The sequence below is a fragment of the Hibiscus syriacus genome, unplaced genomic scaffold, assembly GCF_006381635.1.
Source record: "Hibiscus syriacus cultivar Baekdansim isolate YM2019G1 unplaced genomic scaffold, ASM638163v2 tig00111213_pilon, whole genome shotgun sequence".
In the NCBI taxonomy this organism is placed as follows: Eukaryota; Viridiplantae; Streptophyta; class Magnoliopsida; order Malvales; family Malvaceae; genus Hibiscus; species Hibiscus syriacus.
In genome coordinates, this window is record NW_024063022.1 from 6,500,043 (window position 1) to 6,512,121 (window position 12,079).

Consider the following 12,079-nt stretch of genomic DNA (forward strand, 5'->3'; position numbering starts at 1 on the left):
ATTAATCAAAGGTAATGCCTTAAAAATCAGGAGAGCAATGAAAAAAAGGACAAATATTAGAGAGATTAAAAAGAATAACCAAATATCACCCCAGGGCGAAAGTAATGTGTCGAAATCGTTTTTAGGTTCGAAAATAATTAAAAACAAACATTTTGCTATATTTTTATTTGAAAAGATCAACTTTAAGGATAAATTTTAGTAAAATTAAATATAAGCTTGTAATTTTTAACTATATATATATATATATGAATAGATTCAATTACACAATGTAAAATTTTTACTTTTACAAAAAAATTAGAATCGATAGATGAGTGAAAATAAATAATTGATATTAACAGTAAGAAAATAGAAGATATTCACAGGAAAAAATGAGTTAATCCTAATTATCTAATTTTACTCATCCAACAATCATAAATCTATACAAAACTACATAAGAAACGCAGAGAAAAACGGGTTACTTCCGATTGTTTATTTTTATCCATCCAACGATATTAAATATATATAAAACTGAAAACATTTAACATGATATAAGTGAACCCTAACCCATATATATAAACCATTCGTAAAATTAACTTCATTTCTTGATATAATAAAAGCCTTTTAGAAAATTGTCAGAAATATTTTATCCCATTTCCAAGTATTTTGTTAGAAAAAAAACAATTATAAAACTATGAGAGAAAAGAAATATTAGAATATAATAGCAACATAAACCAAAATAAAACACAAGCTCATAGCCAGAATGCATGAAATAGGATGCTTGAAAAACTAGTAAGAGAATGATATCAATTTTCTTTCTTTGATGAACATGAAAGATGTCAATTTAAACCATAATTTTAAAAAAAAAAACATGCATTCATATTTGGATAAATAACATGTTTACATTCAAACTGTCATGGCATCAAGGTTGGTTCCTCTCTGCTTGAAGAGATCGGCACAATGATTCGAGCTTTTCTTTCTGGTTCCTCGTCTTCTCCAATTGCTTCTTCAACAGCTCGCACTGCTCGAGCAAAGATGAGTAACAATTAGTAGCAGATGAACTCTTGTTGAAACAGATTATGGTTCCTAAAGAATCAAAGCTCAAAACTGACGTGTTGAACTGTGTACCTCCTCCACAAGTTCTACGAGAGTAACATCGGATTTGTCACATTTGCTCTTCAAGAATACATTTTCCTTCTTCAGTTCCTTGATTGATTTTCCCATCTAATTTGTATACAAAAGGGGGGAAAATAGTTGGTGACTTGAACAGAAATCATAATACGACATGGGGACTTGGATTCGGGTACAAATGTGTAACGTGATTATGTATCAGACATTGATATATTCGTTTTTTTTTACAGGTTTCCATGTATTTCAAGAGTCACTAGATCATCATATCGCTGTACGTATGTCTGGACATGGGTACTTCAAGAAATATGAAGAGCCGGACCGACATAGCATGGGTCAAGCCGTGCGAAAAACTTAGAAAACTTGAGCTATAAGGAAAGGTAAAAGGAAAATAATGTACCTTTTCAATCTCTTTCTTAAATGTTTCAAATACCTCATTGCTCTTTAACAAGGCATCCTGCAAGATTAAGCAGAGTTTGAACATAATGAAGATGAGATAGGTCCAAATACCAACGGTGCGACAAAAAGGGCATGGAGACACTAATCAGATTTCAGCATTGCTGCATCTCGGCATTCGATATGCAGAGGATGTCGGAGCAGTGAAGTGCATACAATCAGTGACTTCTTAGTTGCCTACAAAGGTATTAAAAAAGTTTTCCACTATCATTCCTACAACGAAAGCACAACTTCTTAAAGCTTTTTCATGTGTTTGTAGGATCTTTGAAGAGCCGTATCCATATCTACATCCGGATATGCATCGGAAACGGGTATTAGACATAGATACTTCACTAGTTTTTAGTTAGCAAAATCACTTGGATTGTAGTTTCCTACTGAATCATGATATTGTGCATGTGACAACAAACCTTCCAATTAGACCTCTTAACTGAAATCCGATGTCAGCCATCCAAGACGAATGATATAAGCACTCAATACCTAATATCTGTATTCATCAGCTTAAAGAGGAAAAAAAAAGAAAAAACTGCCACTAAAACCGAAATGATAAATGACATGGAAAGAATCTGACCTGAAACTGTTGGAATTTTTCTCCATCGGCTGTCAACTGCATGCGTAAGTTCTTTTCAGTTGCCAATAACTGTGACACTTGCTCTGCATATACTTTCATCTGCACTTGTTCTTGGACCAATTTCTCTTCATGTTGCTTAATTTTTAGATCAGCAAGCTCTAATTCTAGTGTTTTTTGCTTTAGCTGTGTTGAATGTCCACAACATAAGGCTAAGCTCAAGGTCCTAGACAACACAATTTGATTCTATTTTGAGATGGAAAACCTTCGTTATACCGGTAAATTTAACCCGTACCTTTTGTTCAAAATGTTGTTCACAGAGAGCATATTGATCGGCAAACTGCTTCAACTTCTCTCTTAACCTATACATGAAGAATTCCAAAGTTCTATGAGTAATGACAAACTGGAAGTAAAACAATCCGTTAAATCAAAATAAATGATATGAGTGCAACGATGCTTTCCCAGATAGCAGGAACTCTGTAGAAATTTACTTGGAAAAGCCAATATATTTGAAAACCCCTAAAGTAAGAAGATCAGATGTCCGAATCAAATGATCATTGGGAAAAGGGGGGGGGGAAGAACCAGAATACAAAGCATTTGTAATTTGATGTTACCAATCTTGAAGGACAATATTTGTTATAATTAGACATGCAATTCCTGTTTCTTACATCTCTTTCTCCTTCAGTTGAGATAGACACTCATTCTTCTGCTCTTCCATCTTATTGGTCACATCCTATATGAAGGGGAAAAAAGAAGATTAAGAAACTACCAGTAAAATATGTTTAGGGTGAATCTCTTTCGGTACTCGACACTTAAACTCGAGTCCTATTAATATAGAATCATCCAACATGAGATGCAGTTTTCAACTCTCGATTCAACTAATAGACTTGCAGTACTATCTTGAAGAGTTACGACACAGTTCCCTTTACAATTTATCTTGCTTTTAACATATCATCTCTGTTGACCTATGCTACATATATGCTATGCAAACCCTTTTCATGGTATCAATCATGTCTAGCAGTTAAGACAATGATCTTAGGAAGTAATATAACTACAGAGAGATGGACCAGTCAGCATGTAGGTCAGTCTATCCACCAAGATCACTTTCAAAATCAAAACGGGGGCATCGAACCTTGATCGCATTATGGAACCTCGCTGATAAATCTAATCTTATATCTTGCCCTTCTGTTGATACCCGTTTGCATTCATCCTGTGAAATCATGAACAAGCCCATCAGCAGCTTCATAAAAGAAAGACAAATAGCTCAAAAAGGACAAGTATATATAATATATTTGACATGGAAAATGAAGGTCTTTAAAAGATGGTGATAAAAAATCACCATTAACGATCTCAAATATATCAAAATTAAGGGTAAAACTAAAGGAGTGTTGCTTTCCTCAATTAAATTTGTTCTTCAGATTTACCATCACTTGGTTAAAAGTAAAACGCTTACAGAAGAAACCAGAGGTTCAAAAAATGTTTGCAAGTACAACTTTATAGAAGAAGTACATTTGAGATCAGAACTATCATTTATATCATTTTATGGTTGGTTTGTAACATAATTGTTAGGTCAACATACTCGGTGCAAAGTGTATCAAGAACAAATACTCAGTAGAATGCAATAAATAAAAAAGTGACAAAGCATCCAAAGAGAACATACCATTAACATTTTGTTTTGCCGTTGTAACTCCCTTCAAAGTGATTCAAGTTTATCTCGGACAGCAATAGCTACATGAGTATGCAAAGAAACAAAAATCAGTTCCGTGATGTTAAAGATATAGAGAGAGATATAATATTCACCGATGAATCATATGTGCCTCTTCGATGCTCATATCATGCAAAACCTAATTTTCAGCTATAGCTTCTAAATTTAGCTGGTCAAAATTTCCAAAGAAATGGACATAACTGGGTGCAGTGAGGTCAAAAGACTTTCTCCTCACTCAACAAAAGAAGAAAGAATCTGTAACGTTAAACGGCGTTTATACAGGTTTTAGAAAAAAAATTGCAAACTGAACACACAGAAATTGTATACACCGCATATAGCAGAAATAAAAACCAGTTTTCAAACTTAATGGATAAGTATCATTATTCGTTGTTGGCAACAAAAGGTATATTCACAGCAAAATAACTCGCACAGTGATGAAGGGTCGAAAAATTTTGGTCTTAGGTAAACTAAACCAACATATTCATCACATCATGTGATACAGAGAATAGTGACCTTTTTGGGCATCATAAATGTTAATTCAACTTACCTGAATCTCTTTCTGCAAGAACTTCTTGATATTTGAAAGAGAACTCGAGAAATTCCTTTTCAGATTTTAATGTACATTTTGCATTCTTGCGTTTGGTTTCGGTGGTTTCCTAAGAAATAAACCGGTGAGTTCACTTATATAGATGAAACTGATATAAAATAAGCATATAGAAGTGAACTCTGAATTAGTGAACGTCAATGAACAGATTGTCATACTCTTGGGGAAAAATGCAACTTGACATAGTTATAAACAATCAGCATTACAACTAAAGAGCTCTTCTAAAATGCATGGTCAAATGGTTTTCCTATTATCCTCGAAACGAACATTATTTTAATCATCTAGAATTGCTATAAAGATTATCCTCCAGCAAAGAAAAAAAAAGTATGGTACCAGCCAAAAGTTACTAACAGCCTCGGGATAAAAACAAATTACAGAAAGGATGTTTCCACAAACATAACAATTCAAAAGAAATTAGTGATGTGCTATGATCTACTAACTGTTTTTTTGCCCTTCACGGAATCCACACTCTCCGACGAATACGTTTCCTTCAAAACAGTAGATTTAATTTCTGATCCTCCTTCACCTGCTGCGAAAACAAAACACCAATGAGCACTAGAAAACCTAAAAACCATCCAAGTTTAAAATTGAAGCAGTAGTACGAAGGCATTGCACTTCGGCACTAGATAACAAAATCACCTCATATCCCTTTGGATGAGGCAGATTTGACCAGGAACATAGTACGAAGACATTTATGAAAAGAAAAACACTTCATAGAAGTTGTTTTCAATTTCTTTTATTTTTTTTCTTTAATCAGGTATGCCATCATTACTAGTAATAGTATGATAATATCGAACTCTTTGCTTCTCAATACTTTTGAGTGGTAACCAAAGAACATGGAACTATAGGAAAAAACCCTTGCATAGAAAAAGAAAATTTGCTTATAGTCTGCAGATCAACTGGACACACTCACACACTGGATAGACATACACACAAAAGCACACATACACAGTCTTCTTAAGAGATTCGTTTTCAGATCTCGATTCTCATGCAATATAAGAGTTCTAACCATGGACTTAAATAGTGGTCCACTATCGGAATAGCGGCCATTATATAGTGGTAAAGGTGTTGTCCGAAACAGTTATTATACGACCGCGACACCCTCAACAAATGCAATAGCACCCTCTACTACCACAATCACGATAAACGCAAAGCAACTGAAAATGCGACCTTAACCGCAATTTAAACCCCTGGTTCTAACGCCTAAATATGCACTAATTCATCTGAAGGTTAAGAAAAATTACATCTTTCTGTAGTTTGGGACTCCTCCCCTTTAAGTTCTTTCATCTCACTGAATTCTGTCGCCTCAACCTTTACAGCCTCAGGAATGGAACTGCTGGACACCTCGTGACGGACTAATTTACCTTCAACAGAGTCCAAATAACTATCAAAAGTATCCCCTTCAGACAATGGCACAGGAAAAGTTCTCTGTTTCAGGCCCTTTTTTGCTCCAAATTCATTGGCAACTAAACCATCTTCTTTATAATCAGGTTCAGAAGGTTTTTCCTGTTCCAAAACTGGAGTTTTAGGGGCCAAAGGATCTGAAGGACTCTCAACAAAGCCATCTGGCAATGAATCCACTTCAGGAAGTTGATTTGCCATTGGGTTTTCCATTTTCTACCCAAAAAAGGGAAAACAAATGTCATTTTAACACTTATTAAACAAAAATGAAGAAAACCCAGATCAAATAACTCCTGGGTTTTCATCATAAGAAGGTAAAAGCTCAATGTCCAGTTGGCCAATATTCAAGATTCCACTTTTTTAAACAAATAATGGGGGTGAAACTGAATCCATGAACTCCAAAGAGATGAAATTAGAGACGGGTTACCGGATATGATGATGAAGAAAGGAATGAAAAATCCTTCAAGCTTTTCGGGTTCGGATGATCTTCGCCTTTGTTCGTTCACTGTTTTTTTTTTCAAGTGTTGGAAGTGAAAGTAAAAGCTGAAAAATGATTCATTTCGCTATTTTAGTTTAGAGCAAACTCTATGAATAGTCACCAAACTATTGGTTAATTTCTATTTTAATCATCCAATTTTAAATACTTTTCAATTTAGTTATTATTACTATACATTGTTATTTTATCACTCGCCATCAAATTATAAATGGAAATGATTTAGGATAAAATAATATATTGAACTCTAGCTTTGTTTTGTACTTTTGTTGGTTCGTGCTGGCATATTAATCATCCGTCGTCGATATTTCTTAAATTTATATATTTTTATGTATCATTTTTTTTAATAACTCTGACTTTATGATATTTCTGTTTATAACATATTTTTCTTTGTATTTTGACACGTTTTAGATTGGTTTGATTTGTATAAAGATAGTTTTTACGGTGAACTTTCAATAGTTTAATTCCCTGTTTTAACTCATTTATTGATGCAACTATACATTCGTTTCTATATTTTTTTTAATAGATCCTTAATCTTTCCTTTGGACTAGTTTCTTGTGTCTTGGTTATAGTAAATGTCTTAATTATGTGTTTAATTTACACTTATGGTTATAAACCTTAATGTAATTTTTGAATTCTTCTTAATAAAATTAAGGGTTTCCATTTGCATAGAAAAATACATTAAAATTTTGGCATTTATAAATTTATTAATTCGATTTAAATTTTAAATAAATAAACTTAATATTTATAGTTTTTGAAACATTTGTAACAGTATAATGAAAAAGATAATTAAAAATATATACAATTTTTTAAAATATATTTTACTATTTAACGTGTAGTTGAGTACCTAATTTTTTTTGGTTCCAATAAGATACCTAAGCTTGACCTCAGGGTCCACTTTGATACAAGTAATAAAGTTTAAGTACCAATTTAAACCAATAAACCAAATTCAAGTACTTAATTGAACTCAAATATAGGGATGACAAAAAAATCCGAACCCGACGGGGAAAACCGAAAATCGATTAAACGGGGACGAAAAAAACCGTTTATGCTAAACGGGGACAGGTTTGGTAATCCCCGCCCCGATTACCCGCCCCGATACTCGACCCGATAAATATTAAAAAATAATTATTTATATATATATATAATATTAATAAATTTAATTTAAATTAAAATATATATATAATATTTATATATTTAATTTGAATATATATATATATCCGGCCCGATACCCGGCCCGATACCCGTTTAAATAACCGTTTATGCTAAACGGGGATACCCGTTTCCCCGCGGTTTTTCCCGATTACCCGATGGGGATCCCCGTTTAAATCCCCGCAGTTTTTTAAGCGGGGACGAGTACGGGTTTTTTAAACGGGGACGGAACGGGGGACCAATACCCGGCCTGAACCCGTCCCGTTGCCATCCCTACTCAAACACCGATTGATTCAAGAACTTGGATAATATAGAAAGCTTAAATACCGATTGATTCAAGAAAGAAGCCCAGGAACGGACCTTGTAGTTTTATATAACTCGTTAAAAACATTTAATAGGACTGTGAAAGATGAAGCCTCTCCACCGCCTATCAAGAACCCAGTTCTGCGAACAGTATCCTCGACACGACGGTGAACAATCAAAACATGTAACTAAGCATCCCATGATGCGCCTGCTAGCTTGAACCAATGTTTTATTATAGTAACCATCATAAACCTTCGTTGAATCAACCAAAACCCTCGAGGTTCACTTTTTCTTCACCGCAGATTTGGTCACCTTGGCTCCAGTTGGGTCTTTCTTCTCCACATTCTTTATGACACCGACAGCGACGGTCTGTCTCATGTCCCTAACAGCGAAACGTCCGAGCGGAGGGTATGTGGCGAAGGTTTCGACGACCATGGGCTTGGTGGGAACCATCTTGATCATACCGGCATCGCCGTTCTTCAAGAACTTGGGCTCCTTCTCGAGCTCCTTACCGGATCGCCTGTCGATCTTGGTCAGGAGTTCGGCAAACTTGACGGCAATGTGGGAGGTGTGGCAGTCGAGGACGGGTGCATAACCATTTCCGATCTGACCTGGGTGGTTCATGATGATGACTTGGGAGGTGAAGTTGGCTGCCTCCTTGGCAGGATCATCCTTGGAGTTCGAAGCAACGTATCCTCGCTTGAGATCCTTGACAGCAACATTCTTCACATTGAACCCGACATTGTCACCGGGGAGAGCCTCTGTAAGTGCTTCATGATGCATCTCAACAGACTTGACTTCAGTGGTCAATCCAGAAGGACCGAATGTAACAACCATTCCAGGCTTGAGGACACCAGTTTCGACACGACCCACTGGGACAGTTCCAATACCACCAATCTTGTAGACATCCTGAAGTGGGAGTCGGAGGGGCTTGTCAGAGGGTCTCTTGGGCTCATTGATCTGGTCAAGAGCCTCAAGGAGGGTTGGACCCTTGTACCAATCCAGGTTGGTGGATCTGTCAATCATGTTGTCACCCTCGAAACCGGATATGGGGACAAACGGGATCTTCTCAGGGTTGTAACCAACCTTCTTCAGGTAGGAAGAAACTTCCTTAATAATTTCATCATACCTTGCCTTTGAGTATTTGGGGGTTGTGGCATCCATCTGCGCAGAAATCAACAGAAACATTAGAACGGAACCAATAAAACAATAACTAAGCTGAAACATATAACATTATAGTTAAGCAAAATTTAACCTTGTTGCAGCAGCAAATCATTTGCTTGACACCAAGAGTGAAGGCAAGGAGAGCATGCTCACGGGTCTGCCCATCCTTGGAAATACCGGCTTCAAAACCTCCGGTGGTGGAGTCAATAATAAGGACAGCACAGTCAGCCTGAGAGGTACCCGTAATCATGTTCTTGATGAAGTCGCGATGACCAGGGGCATCGATAACAGTACAGTAGTACTTGGTTGTCTCAAACTTCCACAAGGCAATATCAATGGTGATACCACGTTCACGCTCAGCCTTCAACTTGTCAAGCACCCAGGCATACTTGAATGACCTCTTGTTCATCTCAGCAGCTTCCTTCTCAAACCTCTCAATGACACGCTTGTCAATACCTCCAAGCTTGTAGATCAAGTGACCAGTGGTGGTTGACTTTCCAGAGTCAACATGGCCAATAACCACAATGTTAATGTGAGACTTTTCCTTACCCATTACGGAGTATCAGCTAGGAACTGCATAAACAAATATAAAAGGTTAAACAAAAATCATGTACAAACAATCAACAGATAAAACAATCAGAAAAAAAATACAACCACTCCCATGCAATTTATCATCAAAGTTCCAGATTTGCCTATTATTGCATCTCAATGATTTCAAAGCAATATATAAGTAACAAATACAATAATCGTACAATATCAAAAAACCTTTTTTTTAACTTCTTTTTCATTATTTCCTTCAATAACTGTTTTAAAAATCAAACATACTATTATTTTAATCCTATATAAACAGTTATAATTTATGTCTTCTGAAAAAAAAAATCAAACCAGAATAATACATTAACTCCATACAATCAAATGAAAATAACAAACAAACGCTCCACATAAAAGTCAAAGATTTAAAACAAAAACAAAGAAGATTTCTCACAGAAACGACTTGATCACAACAAAATCCAGGATAATATTTATGTAAAACACAAATCACGATGTTATAATGTAATTTAATTTATAACTGTTCATGGTTTATTCATGCTATAAATATATCTATGATAAAAAAAAAATAGAACAATTCACATAATAATAAAGATACAAATGATCCACACAAAATTCGCGGATTTAAAACAAAAATAAAACAGAGATTCTCACAGAAATGACTTAATCACAACAATATACTGGATAATTTTCTTTAAAACAAAAATCGAGATATTTAACTGTAAATTTTTAATTATTCATGCTATAAACATATCTAAAGATAAAAATCAAAACAATTGACATAGAAATTTCATTCGTATCGTCATATCTAAAAACAGAATATGCAAATAACAAAACCGAATCGAAGCAAAAAAGAAAGCATTCGCATCAAATAATCAGAGCCAACCGATCTTCGAAATCATAACAAATACAGAAACAATATCATAAACAGAAAGTTATGCATGAGAATCAGAATCGAGAAATACAGAACAACAAATCGATCGGTAATCCAAAACAAAATTCGAAAACAAACATGAAGTTGAGGATCTGAGAATCGAACCTGTTCAAAAGAGTAGAGAAGGGATCAAATGCCGAAACAGTCGAGGGAAGAGAGAACGAGAGCGAGTTTAATAGGGAACTCGAGTGAGTTTAATAGGGAACTCGAGTGTGCCTCTCATTGCTATTTATAGTCGGGTTTCCCTATTTTATGTTTCCTGAAATGCCCTTTTTATATTTGTTTTATCAATGAGTTCTCCGGCTTCTCAGTGGTGTATGGCTTTCATGTGCACGCGTTTTACGATAGGCGTGATTTGAACAAACGGCTGTTATTGGTGATGTGTTGTTACGCGCTTAATTTGAGAGTGGGATTAATTTTATTTTGGTATCGGACCCGGGTTGTTACCAGATTAGTGACCCGGATGACGTGGGTAAATAGAAAAGTTATATGGCACGTAGGCAATACTTGGGGACAAAGGAAATGGAGGTTTCGAGAACAATTGGAAATTATATTTTGGTTTAATTGTTTTACTTTTTTATTTTATTATTTAAATATATATTTTTATTTACGATTATAAGATTCATTCAAGATTATGATACAATCAATCAGAAGGTTCATTTTATTTTAAAAAAAAGATTTAAGGACTAAAAGCAAAAAAGATTTAAGGGTTAAAATGATTTTTTTCAAAAGTTTAAGGATGAAAATATCATTGTACTTTTCATCTGTGGTTTATAGAAAAGAGATTGAATTGTGATGATACTTGAATTGTTATTAGATAAAAATTCAAATTAACTTAAATTTTGAATTACTTTGTTTAAATAATCTAAAATTATTTAAAAATAAATCTAAATAATTTTGATTTATTTTTTAAATAAAAATTAGATCAAAATTAATCACGAGTCTTGGGTAAGTTTAAAAGTAGTTTACCCTACCATTAAAAAAACGTTAATTTTTTTGTTTTTATAACTAATTTTAAATTTTTGATTTTCTTTTTTTAAACCTGTTAGACTTAAATATTTAATTATTTTGTATAAAAATATATCATTATTTATAGAATTAAAAATAAATATATTTTAATTTATTAAAACTATAATTAAATTGAAAGAATTTATAAATAAGATGAACTATTTGTGTAATGTTTTCTGTCACGCCTGTTAACGGCGAGTGACCAATTTGTAACAAACGATAACATTAGTGACCGATTCGTGACTTTTAAAACATCAGTGGTGAAAACGAAAACATACCCAAACATCAGTGACCATTGTAGTAGTTTACCCTTTTTCTAATATATGAGAGATTTTGTTTACCTCGCCGGTAGAAGCGAAACAGCTATGAAGGTAGTTCTCATCCATCCAATGATGCAAATCACCAACCCAAATGATTTTGTTCTCTCCGCCACCGTTGGATCCTTGCTGCTGCTGCGCCTGGAACTGATGGTGCCGAGGGTGATATGGCGTGTAGTGCTGAGGTGGAGGTGGCGGCGCCACGAAGTGCGGCGGTTGCATCATCTGATGCTGCATTACCATAGCTGTCGCCGGATACTGCATCGACAACCACTGCGGATGTGATTGTGGCGGTTGTTGTTGGCGTTGGTTGTGTTCTTGCGA

The 12,079-nt window shown here is 34.8% G+C and overlaps 1 protein-coding gene and 1 pseudogene across 1 annotated transcript; both read right to left on the reverse strand.

Moving 5' to 3' along the window:
- Positions 1 to 898: 898 nt before the first annotated feature.
- On the reverse strand, positions 899 to 6,300 carry LOC120156145 (annotated as a pseudogene).
- Positions 6,301 to 7,814: 1,514 nt separating this feature from the next.
- Positions 7,815 to 10,619, reverse strand: LOC120156252 (elongation factor 1-alpha-like). Its single transcript, XM_039167640.1, has 3 exons — positions 10,536 to 10,619; positions 9,039 to 9,520; positions 7,815 to 8,947 (listed from the first exon to the last, which is right to left on the reverse strand). The coding sequence occupies exons 2-3, from the start codon at positions 9,498 to 9,500 to the stop codon at positions 8,066 to 8,068; spliced, it is 1,344 nt and encodes a 447-aa protein (XP_039023571.1). The 5' UTR covers positions 9,501 to 9,520; positions 10,536 to 10,619; the 3' UTR covers positions 7,815 to 8,065.
- Positions 10,620 to 12,079: the final 1,460 nt, after the last annotated feature.